This window comes from Chenopodium album, chromosome 10 (assembly GCF_948465745.1).
Source record: "Chenopodium album chromosome 10, dcCheAlbu1.1, whole genome shotgun sequence".
Lineage (NCBI taxonomy): Eukaryota > Viridiplantae > Streptophyta > Magnoliopsida > Caryophyllales > Amaranthaceae > Chenopodium > Chenopodium album.
In genome coordinates, this window is record NC_137843.1 from 14634602 (window position 1) to 14648935 (window position 14334).

The 14334-nt window shown below is 32.9% G+C and overlaps 1 protein-coding gene across 1 annotated transcript; it reads right to left on the bottom strand.

The window, feature by feature from the left end:
• Window positions 1-6737: 6737 nt before the first annotated feature.
• LOC145564908 (aspartic proteinase PCS1-like) lies at window positions 6738-11751 on the bottom strand. Its single transcript, XM_081625067.1, has 5 exons — window positions 11289-11751; window positions 10521-10595; window positions 10222-10398; window positions 8796-8922; window positions 6738-7068 (listed from the first exon to the last, which is right to left on the bottom strand). The coding sequence occupies exons 1-5, from the start codon at window positions 11749-11751 to the stop codon at window positions 6738-6740; spliced, it is 1173 nt and encodes a 390-aa protein (XP_081481193.1).
• Window positions 11752-14334: the final 2583 nt, after the last annotated feature.

The window sequence follows — 14334 nt, forward strand, 5'->3', positions numbered from 1 at the left end:
TTCAACCAATTTAGCTTAATGTTAGTTTGGAGCTAATTGAGTCTTTGTTTGTATGCCTTTGAGATCGCAGGAATCACTATTCACTATAAGAATCGAGTAGAGGCCAATACGGGCGAATGTAACTCCATGACTCACTTCGTACCATTATCCCCGATCCTCCTTTCGTAGTTCCGAACCATATGGAGTTAGTAATCTCATGGATTATGAATGGGGTGTAACCTTCACGGGTCAATTGTTGTTGCCTTTGGTTGTCCCTTAATCGTGGTTGCCTTTTATGATCCGTGAACGGTTTACAAGTTCCTTAAAAACTTGTTGGCGGTTCCCTACTTTATTTGTCCCTAATCTTATGCGTCAATTCCCACTTCTTATGAGTGCCAAGCATATTCACACATGCTTTAACGTAGGCGCACTTCAAACGACGCCTATAGAAACCAACAGATCTTGAATGAGCTTTGTATAAAAAAATATCCATCATTGTAGTCTGATACTATATAACTTGCTAGACATCTACTTATGTTTTCATCCTTGTCATATTTGTAATAATATGCAACAAAAGTATATATAAATCATACTGTGAAAATTATTTAAGTCAAGAATTAAATAATTTTTGACGTAAGAAATTAGATATTTCAGTTAGGAATTAGAATATTTAAGTCAGGAAATATATCAATTCAAACAGCGATTACGTATTTTGTCATCAACTCCATTATTTTTGTCAGGAATTAGATATTTTATGTCAGGTATTACATTATTTATGTCAGGAATTAGATTATTACATACAGGAACTAGACTATTTTAGCTTGTCAGGAATTAGATTACTTCAGTCAGAAATTAGATTATTTCAATTATCCTTTAATTTTAATTTGGATAACTATATATTTTCATTTGGTTAGATAATTTATGTCAAGTTTAGGTCTATTTTTGTCAGGAATTACAATATTTTAGTCAGTGATTAAACTTCTTTTAAAACTTATAGGTCTCAGGAATTATCTTGTTTTAATTAGGAATTAGATAATTTATGTCAGGAATTGAACTATTGTTGTAAGACTTCACAATTTTTAGTCAGGAATTTAATAGTTTTTTAGTCAGGTTTAAGATAATATTAGTCAGGAATAAGATAGTCAGGAATTGCTAGGTTTTAAAATCCAAGTTCCTTTGTTAAATAGATTATTACATACAGGAATTAAATTATTTTAGCCAGTCAGGAATTAGATTAAAACAGTCAGGAATTTGATTATTTCAATCAGGAATTAGATTTATACAGTTAGGAATAGAATTAGAAATTAATTTTATCAGCAATTAACATGTATTACTCAGGAATTAGATAATTTTTCTCAGGTATAAGTCTATTTTTTTCATGAATTACAATATTTTAGTCAGTAATTAAATTTTTTTTCAAAGTTATAAGTCTTAAGAATTAGCATGTTTTAGTTAGAAATTCGATAATTTATGTTAGGTATTAGTCTTTTTTTTCCAACCATTACATTATTTTACTCAGGAATTTAATAGTTTTTAGTCAAGTTTAAGATAATATTAGTCAGGAATTGGTATATTTTAGTCAGGAATTAGATTATTTTAGTCAGGTATTGCATTATTTTTAGTATATTTGAATTTCACAGCTTAAAATTATCAATACACAATAAATTGGAATCAAATTTAAATTAATTAAGTCAAAATTAAATACGATATGAAATTAAATTAGCTTTCCATTCAAATTTTAGTCGAAATTAAGTTGAATTTGGTTGCATGCAAATTTAAATCGCATGCAAAATAGAATTAATGCTTTTGCAAAACTTATAAACTTGAAATTGATTGTATAAATTCAAATTATAAGTCAAAATTAAGTTGAAATTAAATACGATCTGAAATTAAATTAGTCTTTATTCAAATATTAAGTCGAAATTGATTGCATGCAAATTTAAATCGCATGCAAAATTGAATTAATGCTTTTGCGAAAACTTATAAACTCAAAATTGATTGTATAAATTCAATACGATCTGTAACTAAATATGATCTTAATTAAATACGATCTAAAATTATGAAACTAATTATACCTTTTTCAGCAGTAATTGAACTCGAAATTGATTCTATTGGTGAATCGAATTCTCCTTCAATTATCATCGTGTTGTTTGATTTCTCTATTTTTGTGATTTGAATGCTGTGAAATTTGAAGATTTGAATGTTGTGAAATTTGAAGAAATGAAAGCGTTCGAAATTTGAGGAAATAAAGGCGTTCAAAATTTGAGGAAATGACAGCGCTCGAGATTTAAGGAAAATGATGAAAATGAAAAAATTCAGGCATTTTATAAAATGGCACACGGGCTTTGCTCGGGTTTATCAGGCCTGCGTCTCTTTGATTATGAGCCCGGTCTCACGTGATTCCAGTCTCACACAAAATGTTTTGAAATAAAAATAACAAGTGTAATATACTTTGCATATACTCTCTCAGTATTTTTTAAGTAAAATATTTTGACCTTTTTTGCATTATCAACCTAATTCACTTTGAATAATGTTATTGATTAAATAAAGTCTTAAATGTACTTGTTGAAATCATTTGATTTTCATTTGGATAATTTTTGTCTATTGATCCTTAAAGATATAATTAAAAAAAAAAAAAAAGAAGCTATTGCGTGCGAACCACGTGCGGCTGGCTTGACTTATATGTTTTATTTGTTGGCTTATATGTTTTATGTATTAGCTGATATGTTTTATTTATTGACTGATATGGTTTTTGTGTTGACTAATATATTCACTACTAAAATTCGGTCAAATTACGACCATTTTTTTACGACCGTCATTAAAACGGTCGCAAAATATAACATTTGCGACCGTTTTTAAGGCGGTCGCAGATTTGCGACCGTTTTTAAGGCGGTCGCAGATTTGCGACCGTTTTTAGGCTATTTAACGGTCGCAAAAGTATTTAAATTTTTTTTTAAAATAATATACACGTTAAAAATAATTCTAAATTTAAACAATTTTATTGCGACTGTCAAAAACGGTCGCAAATTGCGACATTTACGACCGTTACATAAACGGTCGCAATTTTTGCGACCATTTGCGACCGCCAAAACCAGTCGCAAATTGCAACCATTACGACCGTTATAGAAACGGTCGCAATTTGCGACCAATTGCGACCGCTAATAGCGGTCGTAATTAAATAATGATTTTTTTTAATAAAATGGAGTATAAAAGTGCTGCCAACCCACCCTAACCCTAATTTGGCCTGTTGAAGCAGCCGTTTTTCTCATCATTTTCTCTCTCCTCATTTTCTCCATCTTCTCCTTCCTTCTCCCTTCTCACGCCCTCCTTTCTCGATCTTCATCTCCTCTTTCTCTTCTCCTCTTTCTTTCTTTCTCATCTCCTCTTTCTTTCTTTCTCTTCATCTCCTTTCTTCATTAAATCACATCAGATCAAGCCCCACAGTCATAGCAAGCAACGAATGAACGAGATCGACGCGCCGTCACCATCCTTTTCAAGAATTTCGGTTTTCATGGTCAAATTCGACCATGAAAACTCCAGATCTGGAGTTTTCATGGTCGAATTTGACCATATAAACCCCATGAGGAAGAAATATTAGGAAAGGTATGTTGATTTTCTGATTTTTTTTAAAATAATTTTGTTTTATTTTCGATTTTTGTTGTTTTATTTCAATTTTTGTTCGAATTTTTGTTTGAATGTTGGTTCGAAGTTTTTTTCAAATTTTGTTGATTTGTTTTTCGAGTTTTGTTCGTAATTTTTTGTGATTTTTGTTCGTTGTGGGTTTCAATTTTGCTGGGTTTAATTTTTTTTTTTGTTCAAATTTTAATTAGTTTTTGTGGGTTATATTTTGTTCGAATTTTGATTTAATTTTTGTTACATTTTCGGTTTGATTTGTGTAATTTTGTTCGAAATTTTGTGGGTTTTTTTTTGGGGGTTGAATTTTTTTGATAAATTTATACAATTTTTGGGTTGAATATGGGTGGTGGTTAAAGGTGGTTGAGGCTGGGCGGTGGTGTTTTAGGGTGGCCAGTGGTGGTGGGTAAAGAGGGTTTGGGTGGGAAGTGGTGGTGGGGTAGGCTGCGAAGTTCAGGAGGTGGCTGCGTTTTTTTTCTTTTTTTTTGTTTTTTTAATTTTTTTTGCGACCGCCTAGGACCGTCGCTAAATCCATATTTGCGACTGCTTTGTAACCGGTCACAATTTGTAAAATTTGCGACCGTTGTCTAACCGGTCGTTGAAATTAATAAAAACGGTCGCAAAAAATCTGCGACCGCCAAACGGTCACAATAATGATTTTTTGCGACCACGTGAATAACGACCACCACCTTACGACTGTTGACGGTCGCAATTACTAATTGCGACCGTTTTTACTATAATCTGCGACCGTCAGAGACGGTCGCAATTTGGCCGAATTTTAGTAGTGATTCCTTTTGTTGATATATATATATATATATTTGCCTTTTGTGAGCTGATATCACATATCATTTGGCTTATATGTTTCTTCAATTGGCCGATATATTTATTTTGTTGGCTTATATGTTTTATTTTGTTGGCTTAGCTTATATATCAACTTTGTTGGCTTAGCTTATATATCAACTTTGTTGGCTTATCTGTTGCCTTTGTTTGCTAATTTCATCCTTTTATCGGCTGATATGCTTCATTTGTTGGCTGATATGTTCCTTCTATTGGCTGATATATTCTTCTTGTTGGCTGATATCTATCTTTTAATTTGTTGGCTGATATATTCTTTTTATTGGCTGATACATTTTTTTTTAATGTCTAATATGTTCCTGATGTTGAATGATATCTGACATTAATTGGTTGATATGTTCATTTGAATGGCTGATATGAATAATGTATAAGCCAACAACCCAAAATGTATAAGCCAACAATCCAAAATAAGCCTATACATTATTTTTATTTCATTCTCTCTCGTCTTTCCCCTCCTCCTCTCTTGTTCTTTCACGTGAAAATGGGAACAAACACCACAAATCCCCTCACTCCTTCTCCTTCAATTCGTTCCTCACTTCCCCCTAATTTCCTCCTCCACCGCACCCACCAACTGCAAATCGCCAACCATCGTTCACCGATAACCCACCACCGAACCCACAATCAGCAAACCCACCACCACACCCACAAACTAGCGAACCCAGGCCACCGCACCCACCACTAGTGAATCACACTACCAGAAGACTCGCCGTCACCAGAGAATTTATTCTTCATCTCTTCCGTCGTCGTCCTCATCTCTATCAAGTAGTAATTCTCTCTAATTTTTTTTAAAAAAAAAAATTGGTTTGCTTTGAGTAATGTGGAATTTAAATTAGATTGAGTTGAATTTGATTGAATGGATGGAGTTGAATTTGATTGATTGGATGGAGTTGAATTTGATTGATTGGATTTTGCAGTTGGTGGAGATTGAAAGAATATAAGTTGCCGCACGAACTGTTAGGTATGGGTGCTCGCACCCAATAGTTTGTGAAAAAATATTGATTGACAATCGTACACATGAAAAGCATTTCAAAACAAAAATTAAAAAATAAAAAATAAAAAAATAAAAATAAAAAAAATAAAAAATAAAAAATAAAAAAATAAAAATAAAAAAAATAAAAAATAAAAAATAAAAAAAACGGAAGAAGTATATATACTTTCCGCTTCATTTTTATTACAAGTACGGATTATAATTTTAAATATTGCTCTATGACTATGTATATATAACTCCCAAACATAATAACAACTTGGGCCTCCCACAGTCCAATTGTATCATCTTCGATTCTTCGACAAGTCAATCTATTAATATCCAATGAATTTCCCGTTAGACCCAAAGGTCATTTATTTGCCCAACTAATACTTTACTAGGTCCATGAGTCCATCTTCCTTGACTACCCCAAGGGCCCAAGGATATAATTAGTTAATTACCCCTCCAAATAGCACTTCAATGGTATCTCCTGTTAGCGTTTATTGCACTTGCTCTCTTAAACCAATAATACTCTCTCAATCGTAGTATACCCAAGTTAACATAGGCATCGGAGGGGTTTTCTCAGACACATCCCCGAGGCCCTAGCACGGCTTACGTGCTTATTTGTACAAGTGTTCAGCCCACTAAACACAAGTGAACCTCATCTGAGGTGATTGTATATGGAGATGTCAATTTGGATGATTGGATTGAGTCTGATGAGGTCAGGTCGGGTTGATTTTTAAAGTTGAGTCATACTAAATTATTTTGTCCACACCAGTCCAAATCTGAATCAGATACTTTTCGGATTAATTTTGGATCGAGTCGGGTGGACTTTTGACACCTCTAATTGTATTTACACAAAAATGCATTTATTAGTTTGTTACCAGGCATGAGAATTTGACAGTGAAGGCAAGAAACAGAATATTAAGGAAGGTCCTCGTTTGCTTTCTCAAGGAGCTTTGTCAAACTAAATAAAACAGAGCGCTTCAATGGTTACTCTACTAGAAAATGATCAAGAACATTATTGAACAAGTTATAAAAGACAGCAAGTAGAGATATAAATACAAGTAAGCAAGGAATGTCAACTGTAAGACTCGAGTATCATAGCCACAGCAGATGTTCAGTTCTTGTCAAAGTAGCTAATGTGAAGGAAATCAAGGAATCATAATACAAGGTTCAAATACAAAAGCAGGCATACAGAAGTAAGATTGCTTTGGAAAACATCGAAATCGAGGGAAACACTTAGCCACTTAGGCAGATTAACTTTGAAACTGATCCTTAGATTTACATTATGTGGAAGAAGATTTCATAAAACGGCACAATGTATATAAGTTAAAGCCAACAGCAACTGCATCGGCTCCCTGGTACCGGAAAAGTGCTCCATGGACTCTTCAGTCCCCAAAACATGATACTTGTGTGTCTCAAGCGAGTAGAAAAGTATGCCATTCCCTTTGAGCCTTGAAAGATAGATCCTATTTTGCATCCCAGCCTTTGTAATTTCTACTGAAAACGAAAATGTACGACTCAAAGAAAAAACTATGGTTTCCCATGCTTTTAACTTCATACCATTTAACCTCGAGAAGATTGAACTTGAACACTTTAATCCAAGGTCCCCAATCCAAGATTGAACTTGAACACTTTAATCCAAGATTGAACTTGAACACTTGATACCATTCCAGAGATCGAACCTTGATTCCAGTTCTGTGTTGGTCTCCAAGGTTTAAAGAACCTTGATTCCCAAGCAAGGATGTGTAATACTTGGTCGCCAAAAATAAAAAAAATAAAAAAAAAAAAAAAAAGATTTTTTTTTTGTTTTTATTATGATAACCATTGAGAGAAGATTTATTTACTAAACTAAACGTTAGATATTTTAATAGATATTTAAAAAGATTTGATTGAAAAGATAAACCAAATTATTATGGGATACCTGATGTATCATTTAGTAACAAAAGTATTGATTTCCTAAAACTAAGTAATCAACAATCTTTTATATATATATATATATATATATAATCAAGTTAGTTATAATGAGAACCAAGGCTATAATAAGAACTAAGAACTAATCTAAGCCCTTAGATCATGTTAATCGCACGGCTCACATGCTTCCCGTGTTATTAATGGCATTTTTGTAATATTTTAACTTCATAAAGTAGTTTCCGGTTTCATTTCTCAAAAGTAAATGAAAATTTAGTAAAAGTAAATGAAATCAGTCTAAATTAAATAAAATTGCCTTAAAAAAATTTATGCCTCATTGTATATACATATAGGTTAAATTTATACACGTTAACCATGCATGAATTCTCGTTAATATATAAGTGATAATGTATTGATTTCCTAAAACTAAGTAATCAACAATCTTATATATATATATATATAATCAAGTTATAATGAGAACCAATGCTATAATAAGAACTACCTAATAAAGTCCATAATTTGTGAAAATTACCTAATTAAAAATTGTAATAAATTACCTAATAAAAGTTAAAATGTTATAAGAAACTATACAACACTTTTATCAACAAAAAAAAAAAAAAAAAAAAAAAAAAAAAAATCAAGAAATTGTTTTTAGCTACTAAAACTTCTAAAAATTTTATTTTACCACAATAAAAATTCTAAAAATTGTTTTTCACAATTAGACGTCAAGAAACCTGTTAAATCTAACGCTTCACAAAGAAAAATCTTCGATTTTCGTTCAAAAACATGTTCACTAGAGGTGCTGGGGGTTTTGGCCTTGCTCGATTTGAGGTCAGATTGAATTGACAAAAAAAAAATCGTAAATGTCTTATTTTGCATGTTTCACGCAATTCGAGGTCTTTTTTTAGTATGTAAAATGAGACATTTACGATATTTTTTTGTCAATTCAGACATCAAATCGGTCTCAAAGGACCAAAATGACCCAAAACCCTTAAAGAACATTGTTTTTGGAACGAAAAACGAAGAATATTTAAAATTCCGTTAGATTTAATGGTTTTTTTTTACGAGAGCTGATAAAAATTAATTTTTAGAATTTTTATTTTTTTGTGGTAAAATAAAAGTTTGAGAAGTTTTGGTGGTAAAATTAAAAAGATTTTGTGATTTTTTGTGGTAAAAGTCAAAATTACAGATGATTGATGCACAAAAGTAAATATGGAGGAAGTGAGAATTCACGTGAATTTTAACTTTCCACAAAACATGGGAAAGACAAATTAAAAGAATACTCACACATTACGATGATAATCAACTAACATTTTTTTTTTTGAAGGAAAATCAACTAACATATTATTAATATTATATGAAATACATTAATCGAAATAAAATCGAAAGTTATCAAGGATTAGGGCACTTAATCTTATCAAAATACAAGGCTCCCTTATAAGGATCATACCCAACATTAACATCAAGAAGTTGGTAACTTCCAAGGATGGATATGGTGTCGTTCTTTCCATCAAGTATTATTAAACATTGCAAAGTGGAATCGGGTATCTTATACCACATATTACTCTCCTCAATCTCTAACAAATAATTCACGAACTGAAATCCTATTACAGGCGGCCTCCTATCTACAAACTTTCTACTTTCATAACATATCTCAAAATGTACGCTACCTAGTGCTGTCAAATTTCAAACCGAAACCGTTTAACTGTCCGAAACCGACCGACCCAAATGAGAACCGAACCGATTAAAAACCGATTTTTTTGAAACCGAAAACCGACCCGAACCGTATTTTAGTGAACCCGAAATCGAATCGACCCGAATAATGTTAAACCGTATAAGAACCGAACTCGTTAACAAACTGAACCAAATATAAACCGAACTGAAAGAAAACCGAACCGTATCTAACCCGAAACCGTTTAAACTGGCAAAAAAACCGCTTACACCGAACTGTTAGCAAACTGCTACCCGTTTGCACCGAACCATTTAAAAACCGAACTGATTGTAAACCGAACTGGTTATAAATCGAACCGTTTATGAACCAAACCGCTTCTAAATCGAACCGTTTACAAACTTTTTTATATAATAAAATGGATTTTTTTTTTACGGGAATATAATTAAATCGAACCGTTTACAAACTTTTTTTTTTGACGGGAATATAACTAGTAAGATCAATATGACTAAACTTGAAACAGAACATAATATGTATTTATAAAATCAATGAGAATTTGTTTATAATATGATGCCTAAATATGAAATGATTCGCGACTTTATATAAAACTTGTGAACGCAAAAGGTTAGCAAGTACTATCAAATTTCAAACCAAAACCATTTAACTGCCCGAATCCAAACAACTCGATAAACAATTTATTTTTTGAAACCGAAAACCGACCCGAACCGTAATTTAGTAAACTTGAAATGGAACCGATATGAATAACGTTAAAGTGGTTAAACCATCGAAGAATCGAACCAGTTATAAACTGAACCGAAAAAGAACCGAACCAGTTAAAAGCTGAACCAAAAAAGAACCAAACCAGTTATAAACTGAACCAAAAAAGAACCGAACTGTTTCTAACCCGAAACCGTTTTCAACCCGAAACTGTTTGAACCGGAATAAAAACCGTTTACACCGCACCGTTAACAAACCGCAACCCGTCTGCACCGAACCGTTTACTACCCGGACTGTTTACAACCCGAACCGATTTAAAACCGCTTAAGAATAAACTGAAACCGAATCGAACCGATAACTATTTTAACCGAACCAAAACCGACCCGTGAGACAATTAAACCGATTCCAAACCGACCCGATTAAATACCGAACCGATTTCAAACCGAACCGAAACCGAACTGTCAAACCGTTTTGACAGTGCTAACGCTACCTTGGACCGTGTACTGGATAGGAGGACCAAACATTTGCACCATCTTCTTTTTCATACCCTCGAAAGCCACCGAGGTTAACCAAGTGGAGGTGGAGCCTGAGTCTACGATGAAGCCTCTTGTCCCGGAATCCGACATTTGGAATACTGATGGTAACACATCTAACCTCTCATTATTCACTGTGATTGCAAGGAGGTCAATGAAATAATTATCATTGAAATGTTTCTAAACATTTTTACGGGTTGGCCTTGGATCTTTGCTTCAGGACCAAATAAGATGACATTGATTTGACTTAGGTCACTTGATATGCAGTATGAAAACTTGGGGTCATCTGCGTATAGTTGTCTTGGGAGAGAGTCCTCATTGTTGTTTGCACCTGAAAATAGCACATTACGATGATTAAGAAAAATTAGTTGAAACACATATTTGTAAACTTAAATTATGTTGTCAACGTATAAATTCTAAACACAAAGTTTGTGTATAGTGTTGAAAGTCAAAATATGTCACCTAATATGAAACGAAAGAAAAAAAAATTGTGCATGTTATTCGTTCAGAACGCAATACAAAATAAATATTAATAGTACTCAAATAAGGCCATATTTGGTTCACCTTAATATAGAACCTTTCAAATCAAATAAGATCCGAAAAATTAAGTTCAGATCATGTGTTATATTTTTTATGTTTGATATTGATTTTTAATCGCTACATATCTTTAAATTTATAATGAAAAAATTATGGTAATTACATATTAATAAATACACTTTGTACATATTATTGTGAGTTTAACAAGACCTATTTGATAATTTTTCTTTGTAGATAAGCGTAAATATAAAGTTAAATTTTAGTCAAATAAGATAATAAAATTAGATTTAATATGATTAGAAAAAATTTAGATCAAATCAGAAAAAAAATATGTTCTGAAAATTCAGATCATATGAGCAATTATAGGGCTTAATCATTTCCCCGGGGTTCAAAACCTGGGTATTACAACAAATCTGACATTTGTAATGTCTTTTTGGTTCATTATTTACAATTAAATTTATATAAATAAGAATTGGAGAACACGTACCTATAATCCCCGGTACTTTGGTGGTGTCAGCATAACTGCATCCAAACCTGAAATGTATCAATGTCTTAACATATTTGATTTTAAATGTGTTTTGATCCATAGAAAGATATCTGCTAGCCCAATCTCCACCTGCATATGTAATATCAAATCTACACTTTTCTGTTTTGTCGCAACCTTTGATATATCGTTTGTTATAAGTGTTACACTTTTGCTGGTCAGTACAACTGATAATACGATAGCTAGCTGATTGTGTTTGGTTAAAGTACCAGTATCCCGATTTTTCTATAGGTTGATTGCATTTGAACCATGACAAACTACTTCCAGTGTCGAAGGAGCCATACACAATTTGTCGTGGATTACCTATATGCATTTTTACTACATGTGCACGTAATTCTTGTTTATAATCTACCTCACTCACTTCATTTGGGGAAGCTGATGATAGTTTCAAAAGATACCATGTCATGTAATGGTTTCGATCTAAGGTTGTGTTTGTTGTAGTTGATGGGATGATATTGTTGGCTTCGAGTATTTGAGTGTAGAGTGGTGATTCGGGAGACAAGGGTGGGATTAATGGTGCAATTAAGCCTTTAGTAAAAGGGGGAAAGGAGGCTAAATAGATGATTGATAATATGGTGAATGATAGAATGTTGGAAAGCATTTTGATGTTAAGAAAAATTGCTAAAATTATTGATGGTTGTATATGAAAATCAAATGAATGTTTTTCTTTTAAAATAACTTTAAGAGCATATTGTGAAAACTTGGATTTAATTGATACAAATATACACTAGTTAGTGATCACTTATAATAATTAAAATGGATAGATTCAATTCATTTAATAATAATTATGTTTATCACAAGGAAATATAAGATTATGGGAATCGAAAAAAGAGGAAAAAATCAAGAATATTTATCCCAAAAGATCCTCAAGCCAATTATGTGGAGACAAGTAAGAAGCTAATTAAAGCAAAGAAAATAATGGTGGATATTATTGTATAGCTTAACTTATTTTTGTTGAATTGTAAGTGTTTGGAGTGAAACAATGTGGTTCTGTCTGTATGAGACTAGGCCGAAGGTCACCTACACAAGAGACCACGTTAACTGACCTCAGAAGTGTGTCCGAGGAAACTCATCTGATGCCTAAGTCAGTACGTGTGATTGAAGCTCAAGGAGAGAATTCAATGCATGCAAGTGTAATAAATGTGAGATTGTTTTGTAATCCCTTTGTGTTTTAATATGTGTTACATTCTGATCTGACCTGTACATAATTTTAGGCAATTTAATTGATTTAAATAATATAAGAGGCTAGTGGGGTAATTAGAGTATTAAAAAATTGTAAAACAAAGATAGTGGGGTTATTAGTTTATTAAAAAGTAATGAATGTGAGAGGAAATAAATTATAAAAAATAGTAGTAGTGGGCTTGGGTGAGACCATGGAAGGAGATAGATATACTACCTCCATTTCATATTTTTTTGCAAGTTTGAGGTATTATTTGTGAGATAAAATAATCCAAAGTTGCCAAAAATATGAAACAGATGTTGTAATGTTAAAACGTAGGTTTTTGCCAAAATAAAAGGAAATATAACGCTTATTAAAACACGATCGTATTAGTATAACACTTATTAAAACTAAGGGAGTAAATAGCTTATTTGGTATAAATTAGGTTAATTATACCTTATAGATGGGTAGGCTCTGGCCATGGGCTGATTTGGACCAAGTGGCAGTGGACTGCCTTTTGAACTTAGGCACGGAATTTGACTTTAGGCAAGGAAAGATCCTTTTGTGGACTTTTGGGCCAAAAATTTACTAGCTCAAATAAGGTTATTTGGACCCCAAACAATGAATATAATTCTTTTTTTTTTTAATTGACATGTTTATTTTATTACGCTTATTAATACAAAACTTTAACGATTAATAATTTCAATTCTTTATAGGTAAAAATTATAAAAGTTATATACTACCTCCGTTTTAAGTTAGTTGCAACTTTCACCTTAACACAATAGCACAGATTTTAAGACAAAATTTCATAATAGGTGATTAATGAATTAAAGGATAGATAATTAAGGGTAGGAGAGAGAAAGTGTAGGTACTCCCTCCGTCCCAAATCACTTGCAACGTCTTGACTTTTTACATTATTCACACACCTCACTTTGACCATCTTTTTTAGCTATTATGTGAAAGTCAATGTAATTATGTAAAATGTTGTTGGGTCTATTTTAATGTATAATTTCTCAATATAAACTTTTTATACCTTATATAAATATATAATAAAATATATAAACGGTCAAACATGTGCATTAAAATGCGTGAACAGTCAAAAGGTTGCAAGTAAAATGGGATAAAGGGAGTAATTAATAAATTGAATACCACCACGCTAGCACCACTAACAGCAGCCACCCTGCGACCGTTGCCCAACATCAGCCTTAAACCACCCTCTCTCTCAGCCCGAACCACCCATATCATTCTCACCCCGAACCAGCCAAAAATCACCCACACGTACCTCGAACAACCCCAAAACCAGCCTCTTAGCCCGAACAACCCCGAAATCTCAAACCACACCGAAACCACCTCCTCTCAACTCGAACCACACAGAAACCAAACCCCTCTCAGCCAAACCACCTCAAAACAAAACACCCCATAGACCACCCTAAAACAACCACCCTTACTCAGCCCCAAAACCACCCACACTCAACCAACCCAAAACTACCCTTTTTCACCTTAAACCACCCCAAACTAGTCCATTCACCCCTCAAACCATCAAATCTAAACAACTAAAATAAAAATAATAAAAAAGAGAAGAGAGAGAGAAAGGAACACTGAGGCAACGACTTTGAATATGGTGATGAGCAGCAAAGACATTGATGGTGGTGGTAGATGCAGCGACGATGTTGACGGTGGTGGTTAGTGCGACGGCGACGACGACGTTGGGAAAGCGGTGTTGGGTGTTCTTACAATTTCGTGGGATTGAAGGAATCTTTGAATTGAATTGTTTTAATTAGATGAGTTAAATTAGGTGAAATAATAAGTTAGATTAGGACTTTGATGAAA